The 18,799-nt window shown below is 39.6% G+C and overlaps 1 protein-coding gene across 1 annotated transcript in view; it reads right to left on the reverse strand.

The window, feature by feature from the left end:
- Positions 1 to 18,799, reverse strand: part of RBM44 (RNA binding motif protein 44) — a 62,573-nt gene that overhangs the window by 22,023 nt on the left and 21,751 nt on the right. The window contains exons 2-8 of the mRNA XM_035006792.1: positions 6,818 to 6,908; positions 2,773 to 4,385; positions 2,420 to 2,478; positions 1,256 to 1,432; positions 588 to 771; positions 401 to 423; positions 184 to 268 (exon numbers count right to left, since the gene is read on the reverse strand). Of these exons, the coding sequence (XP_034862683.1) occupies positions 184 to 268; positions 401 to 423; positions 588 to 771; positions 1,256 to 1,432; positions 2,420 to 2,478; positions 2,773 to 4,385; positions 6,818 to 6,890 (2,214 nt within the window). The 5' untranslated portion in view covers positions 6,891 to 6,908. The remainder of the gene's footprint in view (positions 1 to 183; positions 269 to 400; positions 424 to 587; positions 772 to 1,255; positions 1,433 to 2,419; positions 2,479 to 2,772; positions 4,386 to 6,817; positions 6,909 to 18,799) is intronic.

The following is an 18,799-nucleotide window of genomic DNA, read 5'->3' on the forward strand; positions in this document are numbered from 1 at the left end:
CTCGGCGGGGAGTCTGCTTCTCCCTCTGACCCTCCCCCCCTCATGTGCTCTCTCTCTCATTCTCTCTCTCAAATAAATAAATAAATAAAATCTTTAAAAAAAAAAAAGAAAAAAAAGGTGAGAGCTTCTGAAAGCCATAAAATCACAGATTTACGCCAATGAACTAGTTTTTAAAAGTCTCACTTGAGAGAGTGTCTTTTTTAGGCTTGAAGAGACGTCGACATCACGTGTACTTTGATTATCTACTTCAGGATCTGCTTCTGAAAAGCTAAACAGACAAGCATTTCATTAAATAGCTTATCAATGTTCTGAAAAAGGACCAACAGAAAACTTAAAGTTAACCGACTTTAGCAATTTTTAAGATCTAATGCATTCTACATTAGATGAAACCATAACTTACACATGTGATTCTTCTTTCATTAGCTGGAAAGAGAGAAAAGGGAAGAAAAGTCTTTTAGTTTAAAATGTATGCAGTGTAAAATTTTAGAGAGTAAAATTTAAATCAGTACAGAGTTGTGTTGAACAAATAAAGTAACTCTGTAAAATTTTAGAGAGTAAAATTTTAATTATAAAACATACATACATACCGTGGAAGCAAACGTAGAGAAGGTCGATAATAATTTTGATTCCACGGACAGCGGGGGCATATCTTCCAGAGGCATGCCCTTGTTTATTTTTTCTTTCAAGCTCTCATATCTAACCTTTAAGTCTCCCAAAACAGACAGTAGTGCTGATCCTAATTCCTTCTTAGTAGAATTACTTGATAAGTTTCTGTTCAAAAGTCAAATTTACAAAACTCCTTAGGCACAAGTCATCCATTTAACACTATTATATTATATGCTGAGTTCCAACTCTACCAGATCTTTACAGACTTTTTCTTTTAAATATCTAGTAAAAGAAAACCAAAGAAGATGTTTTTCTAGGGGTAGCAGAAGCAGCCTCAGTATATAAGCTAGAGAGAAGGTGGCAGGATGTCATGCAAACTGTGCTACTGACTTCAGCCATACCTGGGACTTTATAAACATCCAGTCTATTGTTTCACTGGATTCGCCACCCTGACATACCCTGCTGCCTCCCCATGAAGTTAAAATGTACGACTTTTTAAAGTCCATCACCCCTAGGCCAGCTAACAAACCCAGTTACAATCTACTCCTCACTTTGCCTTTCAAAAATAAAAATTAAAGAAATTTTCTGGTATAAATTTAAAGCTTATAATGACTTTCTAGGAAGATACAGATTTAAAATGAACAATCACCTATTTAACCCTGGCCTGTTTTCCACTATGAGTTTGTAAATATCAGTGCAGTGGCGGTGACACATCTGATAGTGAACATTTAAAAGGTGCAGCTCTGCTTTGATGGCTCTCTGCATGATTTTCTGACAGCACTTTGATGGCAAACTCTTCGCCGGCTCCTGAGAAAGCTGACATTCCCTTTAAAATAAAAGACTGGATTAGGCAAGATTCCAAATATTTTTCCCTGTTAATGACATGCCTCTCAAAGAGATTTTAAATTTCTTAAAATTTTCTGTCCTGTTTAAGTCAATTTCTACTAAGATGGAAAGGCTGTAGGAAACATTACATCCTCAGAAAATAAGGATGTCAAGTCAAAGTAAATATATACTTTCTAGAAGTCAAGGAAGTAAAAAAGTTTCCAATTCATACTTTCTGTTACCAAAAAAGGATTCTGAAGTACAGAATCAACTTTATTTATCCACAATCAATAGATTTTCAACCTAAATCAAGCTTTGGCCAACGTTTTTTAAAGTTATAAGCATTCTGGATGGAAATGGTTCTTAAATGTATTATCTCTCTCTCTCTCTTTTTAAAAGATTTTATTTATTTATTTATTTGAGGGAGAGCGAGCAAGCACCAGATTAAACTCATTAGGAGAATGAAGAATGAGTGAAGGAAAAAGTAAATGAACTCAGAGCATGAAAACGAATTTGGCTTCTCAGAGACCTGCCCTTTCCTCTCTGAACCCCCACCCCAGGTTCTCCACAGATGCAGAGTAAATTACACAATGAATTAAAATCAAGATTAAAATACTCCAGTGAAAGCAGCTATTTACTACTTCAAATATGTGAAGTCTTCCATAGGTGCTATTTTGTTTTGGTCTAGAGAGGGATCAAATGAAGGAAAATGGAATAATTAAATCAGTATAGATTTGTGTTGAATAAATAAAGATAAGATGCCATGAGTTTCTGAAGGAATTATTGAGATAGAATCTTAATAAGTGAAAAGCTTTAAAGTTATACATTATCCTAATATTTATTTATTTGAAGGCAAATGGCTGAAATAGATGATCTCTTAAAGTCCCTTTTAGCTATTATCCCATATGGTTAAACACCCTCCAAAAAAAGCAAATTACTGTTTTGATTTTTCCCCATATATATCTGCAGGTTGATACATCTGATTTACCTTTCAGGATGTTTCTTTAAGTCTGTGATAGCAGATGTTTTTCTTAATTCCAGGGGATCCTGGAAAACATGGTTTAAAATAAAATTAGAAATAGATCACAAACAACATATGTTGTATCTGGAGTTCCAAGCTGGTAAGATGTAAAATTCCAATTTCTAATTGACTTGGTGGCAACAGCTGCCACCAAAGAAGGACAGAGTTTGGCAGCAATCTATTCACCTTTCTCCTCATTCAGCATTTCCTCACAAAAGCCTTAGGGACCCCTGTTATAATTCAACAAACCATTTATTTCATCATACACAGCCTCTATGTAAGGTCAAATAAAATTTTATCATTAATCATATTGGCTTTACCTTATTTAGGAGATTTCCATTAGGTTTTGAACTGTCAACTGAGAGAGATTTTCCCAATGATCCTTCTGTCGCAGCCCCTGGTGCATCGTCATCATCCTGACTGCATGACCAATCTGTATTACAAGCCACGCTTCTCTGTTTCTCACTGGGCCATTCACCAGGCCGTTTTTTGTTCATCATTGTTATCTCTGTATTGCTTGAAGTAGATGCTACAGAAGATCTTGCACTTGTTGCCCTGCTGGTTGTGAAACAAGCCCTAAAATCAGTGCTAACGTCCACTGTCTGATTAACTGTGACTGTCCCGTTTGCTGCATCTGTCACTAATTTGGGACCTGTTCCTTCTATATTGTGAAAGCAAGTTTTACTTGTCGTACTGCCATCAGCAACCTTCAGGGAGGTATCTTCTACTGCCTGACTGTCTTTGACTGCAATCCTCGGGAGAGTAACAGAAAAATCTAAGGCCGGATTCGGAGTATTCTGTAGGCTTTTATAATGTGAATATCCACAGGCAGAAATTACTGAATCATCAAAAATAGAGGTCCAGGATGTTTGACAATCTTTACAGGGCTGGAGTAACATCTGTAAAGATTTGTCTTGTTGTGATGTGCTAGGATTTTCAAGGTGGTGCGACTTTTTGTTCTCAACGATTGCATTCCCACAAAAATCTTTACTTTCAATTATTTGACCTTTCATTTTGCCAGTATACATTTTAGTTTTTAATGCTTTCTGAGGGATCAAGAAACCACTCTTAGACTGAGATTCCTGGTTCTCAAGCGGACTACTCCCTAGTACAATTTCATCAAAGACTGTGTGGTACATTAAACTCATCTCTTGTTCCTTACACATTTCATGCTTTTGTTCATGATATTCTCTTAACACAACAGAATTCTGAAACTTGGAGACACGAGGTGCATCTTCTTGTCCATAAACATCAGTTGAATCTAAAGAGATGCTACAATTACTTTCCAATTTAACATGATTACCTTCTAGATTGCTAGCACATTCAACTTCATAACCTGAATTTCTCAATCTAACAACTTCCAGATTAGGTATGTTCAATGTTTTCATTTGGTCAAAAGATAAATGGGTACTTATGTATTCTTGCTCTTCTGCACTGTGATATTCCTGCTGTGAATCTTCATCTATATCATGCTTTTGTGCATCTTCAGCAGTTTCTTTATAATCATCATCTGAAATCTTATAGGTTCTTTCCAAGCCAGTAATTTTATTACCTTGATATTCCAAAATATCAAAAAACACCCCTTCTCTTTTCTGCATTTCAGAATCTATTTCTGAATTTAAACGAATGAGACTTTCATTCTTTAGTTTTGACTCTGAATAATGTATAGAGTATGTTTCATTCAAGAAAGCACAGTCAATGCTGTCCTCAAACTCGCTAGACTGAGAGAGCATGCTCTCCCTGTTAGGATCTGGACTCCCGGTACAAGATAGCTCCAATAAATCCATTCGGTCAGTACTGCTGACTTCTTTGTCATTAGCTCTTTGTTCTAGTGCCAAGGAATCCCAGTCATCATCAAGAAAAGCCAATTTGGCTTTGTTACAACCACTGGAAGATAATAACAAATCTTCTTTCTTGGGATTAGAAGGCACATCTGATTTAAAAAAAAGAAGAAGAAAATGTTGGCATCATTAACAATACAGAAGCTAAACACCAGAAAAACCTTAGATATGATCTGATCAAAGCTCTTCCCAATATAGGAATAATTTTTACATTACCCATGACAAATAACCCTTATGGTTGCTGCTCTGCACTAAATTTTATTCCCCTCGGAACTCATGTCTGTTGAAGCCTTAACTCCCAGTGTGACAACTGGAGCTGGGGCCTTTGGGAGGTAATCAGGGCTAGATAAGGTCACGAGGATGGAGCCTTCAGGATGGGATAAGTGCCTCAAGATGGGATAAATGCTAGAGAGCTTGCTCTTTCTTTCCACCATGTGAAGACACTGTAAGAAGGTAGCCATCCACAAGCCAGGAAGAGAGCCCTTACCAGAACCTGACCACACTGGCACCCTAATTTGGACTTCTAGCCTCCAGAACTGTGAAAAAATAAATATATGTTGTTTAAACCACCCAGTCTATGGTATTTTGTTATGGTAGCCCCAGCTGACTGAGATAATAGCCAAGATTCGTCTTGAATTCTTTCAATGGCAAGGTGTTTACTATTTATAAGGCAGCCACTCTATAATCTTTGGGTGCCTCCTAACGACAGCCTCAGGCGTTGCAGAAACAAAGGGAAGAAGACATTAGCACTGCACCCAAACACTTTCGGCTTTCCTAAGGGTCACAGATAAGAAAAGGACACTTACATGTAATACAGTGACAGAGTTGTGTTAACGAGCAGGAAAATGCTTGAGAAAAAAGAAGTAAACTTCAGAGGAAACTTTACATTTAAAAAGTGTTTTTGAAACAAAGCAGTTATTTTAGGCAAATCAAACAGCATGCACACAGAAAGTTAGCTACATGAAAGAACATGGCATTTTCAGGAAATTGTAAGCCACTTTGGAATAAAACACCTCTACGGAAATGACAGGAGCTATGAACAGAAAGAGGCCTTTTATAATGTGCTAAGAAGTATGGCTCTTATTCTAAGGCAACAGACAACTACTGAAAGCTTCTTAAAAGGGTAATCATGAGAATAGAATAAGTTTAGATGACCCTGGCAACGGTGAGAATAAAGGCTTGAAGGGGAGACTGAGGCAGAGAGACTACGTACAGAAGAGGGATGAGAAGATGGGACTGGTATAAAAGTGCCATACTGACAAGACTTGGTGGTTGATTAGGAATGGGAGATGAGGGAGAGATAATGGCTTTGGAAATTTTTTGGATTAAGAAGATAATCAGAACCACGTTTTATATCAAGATCCAGTACACACACACACACACACACATGTATATAAGTGAAACAAAAATCCAACAAAACAGTAACTACTCTATGTCCAATGTATTTTGGTATTTTCTGGTGTGTTTAATTTATTTTAAAAGAGCTGATCGCAATCAGCTAAATTGATTTCATGACTACCAACTGGTTACCACCTGCTTGGACATCACTCTGAGATAATGCTAAGGTATACAACTTGATATTACAGTTGAATGGGAATATTTGGAGCTAAAGGGATAGAGGCACTTTATAAAGAGGAATAGAGAGAAAGCAAGGTAGGGGAGGGAGGAGATAATGAGGGGTCAGTTCCAAGCAAGTGGAGTTTGAGCTCAGTGATAAAACACCCACATGTGAATATCTGACAAACTATTATAAATATGGGGTTGGAGCAAAGGCTAGAAGTGTCAGCTTCACTTTTAAATTTATCTGTTTTTCTTAGGGATTTGTATAGGAGTTAGTTATGTATTCTGGATACTAATTCTTTGTTTTTCATATTTATAATATGAGAGACTTTTTCCTAGTTTATTGCTTATCTTTTAACTTCCTATAAAATCTTATACTATATGTTTTTTAGATTAGTTAAATGGATCAGTCTTTTCTTCCCTGACTTCTGGGTTTTGTCTTTCTGGCCTTCTCTACCACAGGACTATAAAAGTATTCTTTTATATTTTATTCTAATATTTTGTGTGTGTGTGTGTGTATTAAAGCCACATATATTCATAAGCACAAAAATTTAGTCATCTTGCTTTTTATGCTCTTGTTATTTCTTATTTTCTCATCTACCATTACCACAGATAAAGAAATTTCTGATTTGGGTGAAGACAAAACATCTACAACTCGGGCAGCAGAGGCCAACCTGCCCACCCTCCACTTACCACCCTGAAGGCCTGGCTGAATAGAAACCCTCTCTTCTGGCTCACCTTTTCTTTCCTAAATCTTCCATTTACCCAAGAGGTCCTGTGAAGGCTGCCCATATTCACCAGAAATCACCTGAGTGAGTTTGCTAAATTAAAAACATGCTGAATCTTACCACCTTACTAGGAGGAAGGCTTAAAAAGTAGCAACGCTGGACAGGGAACTAACTCGCCGAATTACAGTTAGTACTTCTCTCCACCCAGAATAAAGGCAACTGGCCTGGCCCCTCACCTTTCTGGATGTTTCCTCCATTATAGTGGGAGCCTTTACCAGAAGCTATCTCCACCACTGCAGTAGCCTGCATCTCTCAAGGATGTGCACTCTAGAAGAGGGATAAATACCAAACTATTATTAGACTTGGCATTATATTTTAAAAACTATTAGAAAATCAAGAATTTAACAAAATGGCAATTATAATCAGATATTCTAATATAAGAGGGCTGATAAAACTGGCAGAACATTTGAATAACTTTTGTAAAAGTATGAACTGACAGCTAAGTCATAGATTATATTATTCAAACAGACATGGCACATTCTTTTAAAATTTCCAAGGAACATTAAAGGATAATATATTAGGCTACCAAAAAAGTCTTAATCCAAAAAATAGAGTATTGAAGGCTACAGTGTGACCCACTGATATCAAACCTGGATCAAAATGTTTCAAAACAAATTATAGACCTATTAAAGCCCAATGGAACAGTATATCCATATCCGTACAATGGAGTATCTTTCAGCAACAAAAGGAACAAACTGAGGCGTATAATCTCATGGAGTAATCTCAAAAACATTATGCTGAATGAAAGAAGTTGGACAAGAGATCACGTATTGATGATTCCATTTAAATGCAATGTATAGGGGCGCCTGGGTGGCTCAGTTGTTAAGTATCTGCCTTCGGCTCAGGTCATGATCCCAGGGTCCTGGGATCGAGCCCCACATCGGGCTCCCTGCTCAGCGGGAAGCCTGCTTCTCTCTCTCCCACTCCCCCTGCTGTGTTCCCTCTCTCACTGTGTCTCTCTCTGTCAAATAAATAAATAAAATTTTAAAAAAATGCAATGTATAGAAAAAGCCAATTTATAGAGACAGAAAGTAGAATAATGGTTGCCTCAGGTAGGGGATGGGAAGAGGGTTTAACTGTAAATGGGGATAAGGGATCTTATTGGAGGGATTAAAATGTTCTAAAGCTGATTTATGGTATGATGGTTGCACCACTTGGTAAAGTTACTAAGACTGAACTGTACATTTGAAAGGAGTAAAATATACCTCAATAAAGCTGTTTTTAAAAAGTCACTGACAAGGACTCTTTGAATCCAGCTGCCACATGCCGAAGTCCAAGCTAGTCACTTATAGGAAAGTCAAGGCACCCCAATGGGTACATGAGTGACCCCAGAGGAGACAAGCAGAAGAAATGTCCAGCCAACACACATAACCATTTTGGGCCTTCTGGTTCCTAGTTATCTTCACTGTCTATACGTCTAAAAAGCTAAGGTATCATCAATGGAATTCTGGTGACCAGGTATTACAAAGGTTCCTGAGGAGTTTAGGAAAAAAAAAAACCCAAAACTGATTTTGTTCTAATTCTCAATGAACTATTTCAATTAATGACCCTGAACAAATCATCTAAGTTCATTTGCCCTGGGCTACAATGACAAGACATTACAGCTGACCTTTGAACACACAGGGGTTAGAGGCGCCAAGCCCCCATGTGTAACTCTGACTTCCTCAAAACTTAACAATAGCCTGCTATTGATTGGAAGCCTTACCAATAACCTAAATAGTGATGAACACATATTTTGTATTATATGTATTATATATAGTATTCTCACAATAAAATAAGCTAGAGAAAAAAACGTTAAGAATTTCATAGGGGGTGGTGCACAACTCTTGATTTTGGCTCAGGTCATGATCTCAGGGTCATGAGATTGAGCACCGCGTTGGGCTCCATGCTGGGAATGGAGCCTGCTTACGATTCTCGCTCTCTCTCTCTCCCTCTACCCCTCTTTCCCCTTGCTCGCTCTCTCTAAAATAAAAGGGAGGGGCACCTGGGTGGCTCAGTCGATTGGGCATCTACCTTTGGCTCGGGTAGTAGTCTCAGGGTCCTGGGATTGGGCTTCGTGTCAGGCTCCCTGCTTGGCAGGGAGTCTGCTTCTCCCTCTCCCTCTGCCCCTCCCCACCGCTTGTGCTCTCACTCTCTCTCTCAAATGAATAAATAAAATCTTTCCAAAAAATTAAAAATTAAAAAAAATTAAAAACAAAGAAATTTTGTAAGGAATATACATTTATATAGTACAGCACCATATTGAAAAAATCTGCATGTAAGTAGAGCCGCGCAGTTCAAACCCATGTTGTTCAAGGGTCAACTGTATAAAGCAGAGAGCTTACTTCATGGAGACAGCCTGTCTGGCTTTAAATCCTGACTTAGCTACTTAATAAACGGTACAAACTCCAACAACTGAAAACCAATTAATGACAATGAGAGCACAGAGTTCCAAAATATATAGGACCTGGCCAAAGTTATAACCACAAGAAGACACAGCTTTAGATGCTTGTTATTAATTCTAACTAAATAAGCTAATAAGACGTCAACTCAAGAATCAAGAAAAGAGCTAAAGTACTTATATCAAAAAAGAATTAGTTAATACAAAAGCAGAAGTGACCAATTTGAAAAGAGTAAAAGTGATAACTAAAACTAAAAGCTATTCTTTGAAAAAATAGATAAATATCAGACAAATCTGAGAGGACTGAAACACAAGTTAGCAATGAGAAAATAAGCATTTTAGTAAGAGGTTTCTAAAAAGAACTTATAAAAACTGAGATTGCTATATATACTTCTGATGGATAAATGAAAATTTAACCAAAACAGGCAATTTTCTAGGAAAATAGTTTTCAAAAAACTTACAGAAAAAGCTAAACAGAGAACCAATCATAGAAAAAAATTGAAAAGGCCATCAAAGATCTATCCTATATCAATTCCTATCAAGCCTACTAAATTCTTATTTGATCTGTGTAAGCAGGGAAGTTCTAGGTCAAGTGAACGAAACTAACCTGAACCATAAAAATAGAGTTCCGATCCCTCAATCAATCCCAAAACCTATGCCAGTTTGTAGACCCAGAACCCCCTGAATGAAGGGGAGGCTGGGTCCTCTTGGGGAAGGACCCTAAACATACACTACTAAAAATTAAAACTATTAATCTTTCTCCTAGCCTTTCTCAAAAGCTTAGCCTTTTACCAAACTAACTGTATAACTGGGGAAAAGGAAATAATCAGACTACTGGCTCTGAAGTGGCACTGATTTTAGGAGACCCAAAATGTCACTGTGGTCCAGCCCGCCAATCCGAGTACGGACTTATAGAGGTCAGATGATCAATGCAATTTTAGCTCACGTCTATTTTGCTGTGGGTCCACGGGGTCCCTGAACCCATCCTGTGGTTATTTCCGCAGTTTCAGAATGCATTATTGTAAGAGACATAACAGATTAACAGATGGCAGAATCCTCACAATAGTTCCCTGACCTGTTGAGTGAGGGCTATTACGGTGGGAAAAGCCAAAAGGAAGGCATTAGAATCACCTCTACCTAGAAAAATAGTAAATCAAAGTAGTATCATATCCCTGAAGGGATTGCAGAGATTAGTGCCATCACCCAGGACTTGAAAGAGGCAAGGGCTGTGATTCGCACATCCCCATTCAGCTCTCATATTTGACCTGGGCAGAAGAGAGATGCACCTTGGAGAGGACAGTGGATGACCACAACCTTAACTAGGTGGCGACTCCAACCGCAGCTGCTCAACCAAATGTGGTTTCATTACCTGAGCAACCGAACATCCCATGGTAGCTGGTGTGCAGCTATCGATCGGCAGATGTGTTCCAGGTAGGAAGCCAGGCTACCACAGGGCTCCTATTGTGTGTTTTCTTTCCTTCAGAAGTGACAGTCCTGTACTGCCTATGGCCCAGTGTCTGGACACAGTTGTTTCATACACGAGGCCTAGTTTTCAAGTTGTTTTGTGGCAACATGATAAGTCCAATTTCTGTTACTACATAATTATGGCCAGAATCTTCCATATGCTTGAGAGTATGTTTTCCAACTACAGTATAATTACGAATAATAAAAAGGGTAACTTCCCAAATATTTTTTTTGGGGGGGAGAAGTGGGGGAGGGGCAGAGCAGGAGGGACAAAGAGATCCCAAGCAGGCTCCACCCCCAGCACAGGGCTCGATCTCACAACCCTGAGAACATGACCTGAGCTGAAATCAAGAGTTGGACATTTAACCAACTGAGCCACCCTGGCACCCCATACTTTCCAAATATTTAGAAATTAAACAAAACACTTGTAAATAATTCATGGGTAAAAAAACATGTCACAATGGAAATTTAAAAAATATTTTGAACTAAATGATTATAAAAATACAACATATCAAAATTTGTAGTGCTTAGAGAGAAATGTATAGCTTTAAGAGATTATACTAGAAAAGAAAAAAGGTTTAAGATCAGTGATTTGTCTTAAGAAACTAGAAAAATTAAAACAAATTAAGCCCAAAGTGGGATGGAAAGAATGAGATGTAAATAAAACAAAAGTAAATGAATAGATAAAAATGAACACATCCAAATTTTTGAAGATTAATAAAACTTATAAACCCTTCACAGAACACTTAAGAAAAAGAGCAAACACAAATTGCCAATATCATGAATAAAGGAGACATTACTATAGGAATTTACATACATTAAAATAATAGAGGATATAATGATCAACATTATCTGATAAATTCTACAACTAAGGCACAACCTTCCAAAATGGATACAAGAAGAAATAAATAATCTGGATAGTCCCATATCTCTTAAGAAAACTAAACCTGTAATTAAAAATTTTCCCTCAAAGAAAATTCCAAATGCAGATGGTTTCACTGATGAATTCTATCCATCAACTAAGGTAGAAATAAAGTCAGAATTCACTTTTAACCAAAGTTTTTAGAAAGGTGAGGAAGAGGGAAGACTTCCCAATGTTTTATAGATCCAGCATAATCTTGATACCCAAATCTGAGGATATTGCAAGAAAAAAATAAAATGACAGCTCTCATGCACATAGATTCATATATCCTAAAATAATTTTTTGCAAAGCAAATCCAGCAACCTATAAAAGCAGTTATTGACCACAGTAAGAGAATAAAGGAGAAAAATCACAGGATCATCTTAAGAGATGCAGAAAAAGAATTTGATAACATTTGTTAAAACTCAGAACCTATTCATTGTAAAAGCTCTTTGCAAACAAAAAACAGTAAGGAGGGCGCCTGGGTGGCTCAGGCGGTTAAGCGTCTGGCTTCGGCTCAGGTCATGATCCCAGCGTCCTGGAATTGAGTCCCACATTGGGCTCCTTGCTCAGTGTGGAGCCTGCTTCTCCCTCTCCCACTCCCCTTGCTTGTGCTCTCTCTCTGTCAAATAAATAAATAAAATCTTAAAAATAAAAACAAAAACAAAAAACCAGTAAGGACTTTCCTCAATCTAATAATGGGTATCTACAAAAAACCCAAAAGAAAAAAAATTGTATGGCTAACATATTTGATGGTAAAAATTGAATAATTTCTGTCAAAAACAAGACATTTGTTCTCTTACCATTTATTTCATGTACTAGAGGTCCTAGGCAGTACAATAAATAAAGGCCTATAGATTGGAGGGAAAAAAAAGTAAAACTGTTTTTATTCACAAATCATATAATGTACAGAGAAAAAACAAAGAGATATAGAAAGAAACTACTACAACTAATAAGTAATTTAGCAAAGTTGAAAAATACAAGGTTAAATGCATTTCCATCCTCTAGTAACAAACACTCGGAAAATGAAAATTTTAGAAGAGTGTCATTTACAAAAGCATCAAAAAAACATTAAAAACTTGGTGTTTAAATGAAATGAGAGATGTATAAGAATTTTATGTTGAAAACTACAAAACACTGCTAAGAGAAATTAAGGCAGAACTAAATAAAAGGAGAGATATACCATGTTCATGGATCAAAAGACTCAATATTGTTAAGATCTGTTCTCTACAAATTCAGCTACAGATTGACCACAACTTCAATCAAAATTGCAGAATGATTTTTTTTGGTAGAAGTTGACAATTTCATTAGAAGCTTACATGGAAATGTGATAAACCTAGAATAGCCAAAACAATTTAGAAGAAAGTTAAATGACATATATTTCAAGACTTATTTATAAGGCTACCGTATTTGCAGTGTAATATTTAGACTAATAGATTAAGGAACAAATTATAGAGTCTAGAAAGAAAGCCACTTGATTTTTGAGAAAGGTACTAATTCAATTCAATGTGGAAAGGAAGATCTAAAGCATATTCAATATGGTGCCGACACAGCTAAATTTCTGAAAGGGAGAAAAAAATGCCTGGACTCTGTACTTTACATCTTATATAATAACAGAAGTGAGATGGATCACATTTCTGAGTGTAAAAAATCAACCTATAAACTTTCTCAAGAAAATATAGGAGAATATATGCATGACTATGGGGGAGGCAAAGATTTCTTAGAATAAAAAAGGTATTAATTAAAAAGTTGTTAATTTGAACTTCCACAAAATTTTAAAACTTCTGCTCATCAAAAGACACCACTAAAAAAGTGAAAAGACAAGACAAAGACTGGGAGAAAATAGTCACAATTTATATATCCAACAGAGGACTCTTACCCCAATTATGTAAAGAATGCACACAAATATAATTTTTTTTAAAAGATAGTCTAATAAAAAAGGGATGAAATACTTGGATATTACTTCACACATACGTAACACAAGGCATATGAATTGCTCTTAAGCATATGAGAAAGTGCTCTCAGCATCATTAGTCATCAGGGAAATGCAAATTTAAATCACCAACATTCCACTTTACATTCATCAGAATGGCCAAAAAAAAAGAGACTGATAACAGCAAATACTGGTGAGGATGGGGACAAACTGGAATTCATAACAACATTGCTAGACGGAATGCAAATTGTTAAAACCATTTTGAAGAACTGTTTGGAAGTTTCTAATGATGTTAAACATATACCTACCCTATTACCAAGAAATTACATTCCAGTTTCAGGAATGTATACCCACCCTTCTCTAAAGAATCATTCTTTAATATATGCTAAGTGTTGAGAATATAGAGGTGATCAGTCTCTGCCTTTATGAAACATGACAGACATATAACAAAGAATTTCCAGAAGTGGGATGGGAGAATAGAGAGGAAGCACATAACTCATTATAGGGTCCCTTTTCTCAAACTTGCCTGATATGGGAATCACTTGGGACACTCCTTAAAAATACAGATTCCAGGGCACATGGGTGGTTCAATTGGTTAAGCGTCCAACTCTTGATTTTGGCTCAGGTCATGATCTCAGGGTCGTGAGATGGAGCCCTGCATCAGGCTCTCCGAACAGTGTAGAGTCTGCTTGAAATTCTCTCCCTCTTCCTCTGCTCCTCTCCCCCACTTGTTCTAGAGCAAGAGAGACCAAGCAGGGGAGATGGGCAAAGGGAGAGGGAGAAGCAGACACCCCACTGAGCAGGGAGCCCGACGCAAGAGCCATTATGTCAGGTCATGATCTCATGGGTCGTGGGATTGAGCCCCGAGTCAGGGTCCATGCTCAGTGGGGAGAGAAAGATTCTCTCTTTCTCTCTCTCCCTCTGCCCCTCCCCCTGCTCTCTCTCTCTCAAATAAATAAATCTTAAAAAAAAAAAAAAGACCTATCCTAGACTAAGGGTTAGGGGAAGGCTTTCCTGAGGAATTGTCTTTTAAACTAAAATCTGCAAGACAAGCAAGGAGGAGTCTGCTATCATATTGATTACTAAATCTATTTAGTATTCACTTGACATAAAGGATATAATGTCACACACAAATGTATTTTGAGTTTTTAAAACTGAGAGTTGTATTTAAAAAGCAATTAAAAACTAATATTCTAGCTGAGTAAGAGAAACATAACCTATATCTACTTTGGATTTCACAGATAATTAAGTAGACAATAATATAGCATGGTTACATTGATAAAGGTAAGGAAAAGCTTATAAAGAAAATGACATATAAGCTAAATCATAAAAGTCACATAGGGGCCAACCACTAAGAAAGCATCTCAAAGGCAATAGAGCTTCTCAAGTTAAAAGAACAAATATGGGATGGCCCCCAGGTAAAAGATGGGTAAAAAGAGGAGACAAGATAACTAGACTTAATATGTATAAAAGTGAACTCAGTATCATTGATGGTATACTCACTGAACTAGGAACCAAGGAGAAGGAATACTTTTATATTATTTTGCTTTTGGATGGGAAGAAATGGAGATGATGAGTTCATTTCATACATAAAAGTTTTAAGTGACTGTAACATGTACAAACTGAAATTGATATACAGTTGTGAGGCTTAGGAATAATCTGGACTGGAAGTATTCAACCCCCAATTTAACGTTTCAGAAATTCTTTTTAGCTAATAACGGAAAAAATTTGGCCTAATACCAAGAGCCTAATAGTCTTTTATTATTTTTACTGCCCTAAGTCTGGCTAGTGGCTGTTAATCTTTGTGGATATGGAGTTTCCAAAGATTTGATAGAAGTCACACACTCACTTCCCCGAGAACATACACTTACACACACGTATAATTAAAGGATTTATGGACTTTTATACTACATCTAAAAATTTCTAGTAACTCCTGGCTTAAGGGATTTTATTTAAGTCAGTAAAGATCCTACTCTAGGAATTCCATGTATTTAAAACAAAGGGTAAGATGAAAAGAAAGCTAACTTACCAAAATAACTGACATTAGAATGTATCAGTGGCTTCTTATTTTTTGGACTCAGGAAGTCTTCACATTGTTAAAAAGTACTGAGAACCCCAAGGAGTGTTTATGTGGACAGTATCTATTAATACTTATCATATTAAAATTAAAATAGAAAAGTTTTAAATATTTACTCATAAACACTAGCAAACCCATTACTTAAGTAACACTTTAAATGTAAAACTGGGTATTTTCAAAAAAGCTAGTGAGAAGAGCATTAACATTCTGTAAATCTCTTTAATATCTATTGTAACAAGATGGATTCTCATTCATGTCTGATTCTGCATTCAAATCTGCATTCAATGTGTTGCAAGCTTCATTCTTAAATATGTATAGATATCCAACATCAAAGACCTTGACAAAAGGAAAAATTTTTGTATTAAAAAAACACTTGCAAATCACACATTTGATAAGGGTCAACTATCCAGGATATATAAAAAAACTCTTACAACTCAGCAACACATAGACAAACAAGCCAATTTTTAAAATAAGCAAAAGAATAAACATTTCTCCAAAGATATACAAATGGCCAATAAACACATGAAAAAATTCTCAGTGTATCAGTATTCATTAGGGAAATGCAAATCAAACCCCTAATGAGACACTACTTTATCCACTAGGATGGTTATTAAAAAAAAAAAAAAGCACACACAGAAAATACGTGTTGGCAAGGGAATGAGGAAACTGGAACCCTCCTACATTGCTGGTGAGAATGTAAAACAATTTCCAGTCTGGAAAACAATCTGGCAGTTCCTCATTAAGTTAAATACAGGATGACCACGTGACCCAGCAATTCCACTCCCAGGTATACCCCCATTTTTACTCTGTTCTCTCAGTTCCCATTTACGAAACGATTCCCTCCCGTGTTCCCAATCCCAGAACCGGGCCAGAAAGCACAGGACTCTCTCTTGACACCTCCTTCATCCCTACCAGGTCCTGGCAATTTTAACACCTGACATCTTTGTCAGGGGGCCGCTGATTCTCACACAGATCGCAGCGGTAACCTCCCATCTGGCCGGAAGAATCTCTCCAGAATGCAGATCGAATCAGTTCAACCTCCTGCTTAAAGCTCAGCAACAGACTGTCATTGTTCTTCGGACGCAAATTAAAAAACCCACCAAGAAGGCCTGGGCTCCGCATCAACCCGGGCGCCTTGTGTGCCTACACCTGCCACCACACCTCCTCGGCGGGTGGACCACGTGCGTTCTCCTCGGCCGCCGCGTCCCCCTTCCCGCCAACCACCTGCAACTGCCGCCCGCCTGCGGGTCCCACCCTAGACCCCCGTGCTGCGGGGGAACCCTTGCCGGCTGGCCAACATCCCCCACTTGGGGAGTCTCTACCCAGCCGTGCCCGCCGCCTGCTGGGGACCCGCGAGCGCCTGTCACAACGACGGGCACGCGGGCGGATTTCCACCTCCCCCGGAAGTAACCGCATCTGCAGGACGGTCCCGCTACTTAACTGTAGGCTCGCTTTGGGGGCGCCAAGTCCGCCTCGGCGCCTGCGGAGCGAGGCTGGGGGCCACGCTCGGCATCTAATGTAAAGGTGCCAAATTGGGGGATTCTGGAACGCCCCGGCCACCCGGGAACGTGGAAACCCAGGGCCGCGGCGGCCGACCCCCGCCCGGCCCCCAGCCGTCAAGGGGCCTCGCCACCGGGACCCGCCACGACTGGCTTCGCTCCCCCCAGGCGCCCGGCCTGCTCCCCGCGCCCCGAGTCTACGCCTGTCGCACCTCAGCGCCACACCGCCGCTGACGCCGCCGCCGCCGCCGCCACCGCGCGAGAGTCCCCGAGCCTCAGCGGCCGCCTCAGAGCCCAGCGCGCTCCGCGTGCAGCCGCGGGGCGCGTCGGGTAACGGACGCCGGCGGCCCGCCCACCGCTCGGCGGGCGCTCCCATTGGTCGGCGCCGGCACGGGCGGCGCCGTGATTGGCCCAGCGCTCGGGCGCGGAGGCAGGAACGAGGTGGCGGGCTGGCGTCGTGCAGAGGCGGGCGCGGGAGGTGGCCTGCCGGCGGGTGGAGCCCTTTCCTGCCGGGCAGCCCGAGGCCCTGGCCTGGATGGCGAGGTGGTGTCGAGCCACCGGACCGGAGAGTTGCCGGCGCAGGCCCGGCTGCCCCCTGGGGTGGGCCCAGCGCCCGCGGAGGCTGCCGCCCGCAGTGGCGGGACGGGCCTCGCCGTCAGGGACGACGCCCGCCCGCGGGCAGTCCGCTAGAACGCCCCACTCGGGCGGGGGCTGGGGTGAGACGGCGACGTTGAGGGAAGCACCGAAACCCAGTGATCAAGACGACTAATATTTTAATTTCCTTTAAGGAAATCAAAAGTGGTGAAAATCCAAGATGAACGAAGTACCCATGTCGGTATCCCTAAGTTTTCCTTTTGCCTCAGGCTCTCGTATGGCTCCGCAAGACACCATATCCTGTCTTTAAAATGGGCGGGGTTTTTTTCATCCATCGTGAATTTTTTTGGCATTAGTTTTGATTTTTGCTTAAACCAGTATGTTTTAAATTTCTCGATTTTTTTAGACTTTTTTTTTTTTAAGATTTTGTTTTCAAGTAATCTACACCCAACATGGGCTTGAATTTACTACCCTGAGATCAAGCGGGGTGTGTTCTACCGACGGAGCCAGCCAGGCGCCCCTAAGTTTCTTTGTCTAAAATCATTTAAGGCGGCATTAAAAGCTTAGTTTCCTGACACCATCTCCACATTCCCCACCAGCCCTGGGTCCGGGGGATCCTTGCTTCTCTTTGTCCGAGTTCTGGGAGTCTGAGTGCGTAGCCTGCACCACCGCCTTCTCTGCCTGGCACCTCCCCTGTGACCGGACTCGCATAACTGATTCGGGGCTTAAACCGTTCTGATGTGAGGTTTTGCATTTTTATGAAATCTGCCAATCTCTTTGTGGGTTATAGCGGTGATTTTTTGCCCCACTCCACGTTCAGAATAATGGTATTTACACAACAGCTTTTACTTGCCTTTTATGATTTGATTTTTTACATTTAGTTTGTTCCTTACAACTGTTAAATTTTTTAATGTTGTGGAAGTTACATGTGTTCAATGTAGAACATGCAGAAAAATGTAAAGAGGAAAATGGAAATCCTCTGTAATCTCACAGAGCCTCCCTTTGGGTATTTTGGGGTAAGCTGCATCCAGAGAGACACGACTGAGGCCTTCTCTCGTGCAGGCTTCAGCACCCTTCTGCTTATCCTCCTGTCCTGGCAGGAGCTGTTAACACTTTATTCCACAAACACCTGTGGAGGTCCTGCTGTGTATCAGGCAGGTCCAGGGGTACAAAGCTTAAAGCAGTTCCTCTTTTTTTATTTTTTAAAGATTTTATTTATTTACTTGAGACAGAGAGAATGAGAGACAGAGAGCATGAGAGGGAGGAGGGTCAGAGGGAGAAGCAGACTCCCTGCCGAGCAGGGAGCCCGA

The sequence above is a fragment of the Mirounga leonina genome, unplaced genomic scaffold (assembly GCF_011800145.1).
Source record: "Mirounga leonina isolate KUSES-001 unplaced genomic scaffold, KU_Mleo_1.0 Mir_151, whole genome shotgun sequence".
Classification (NCBI taxonomy): domain Eukaryota; kingdom Metazoa; phylum Chordata; class Mammalia; order Carnivora; family Phocidae; genus Mirounga; species Mirounga leonina.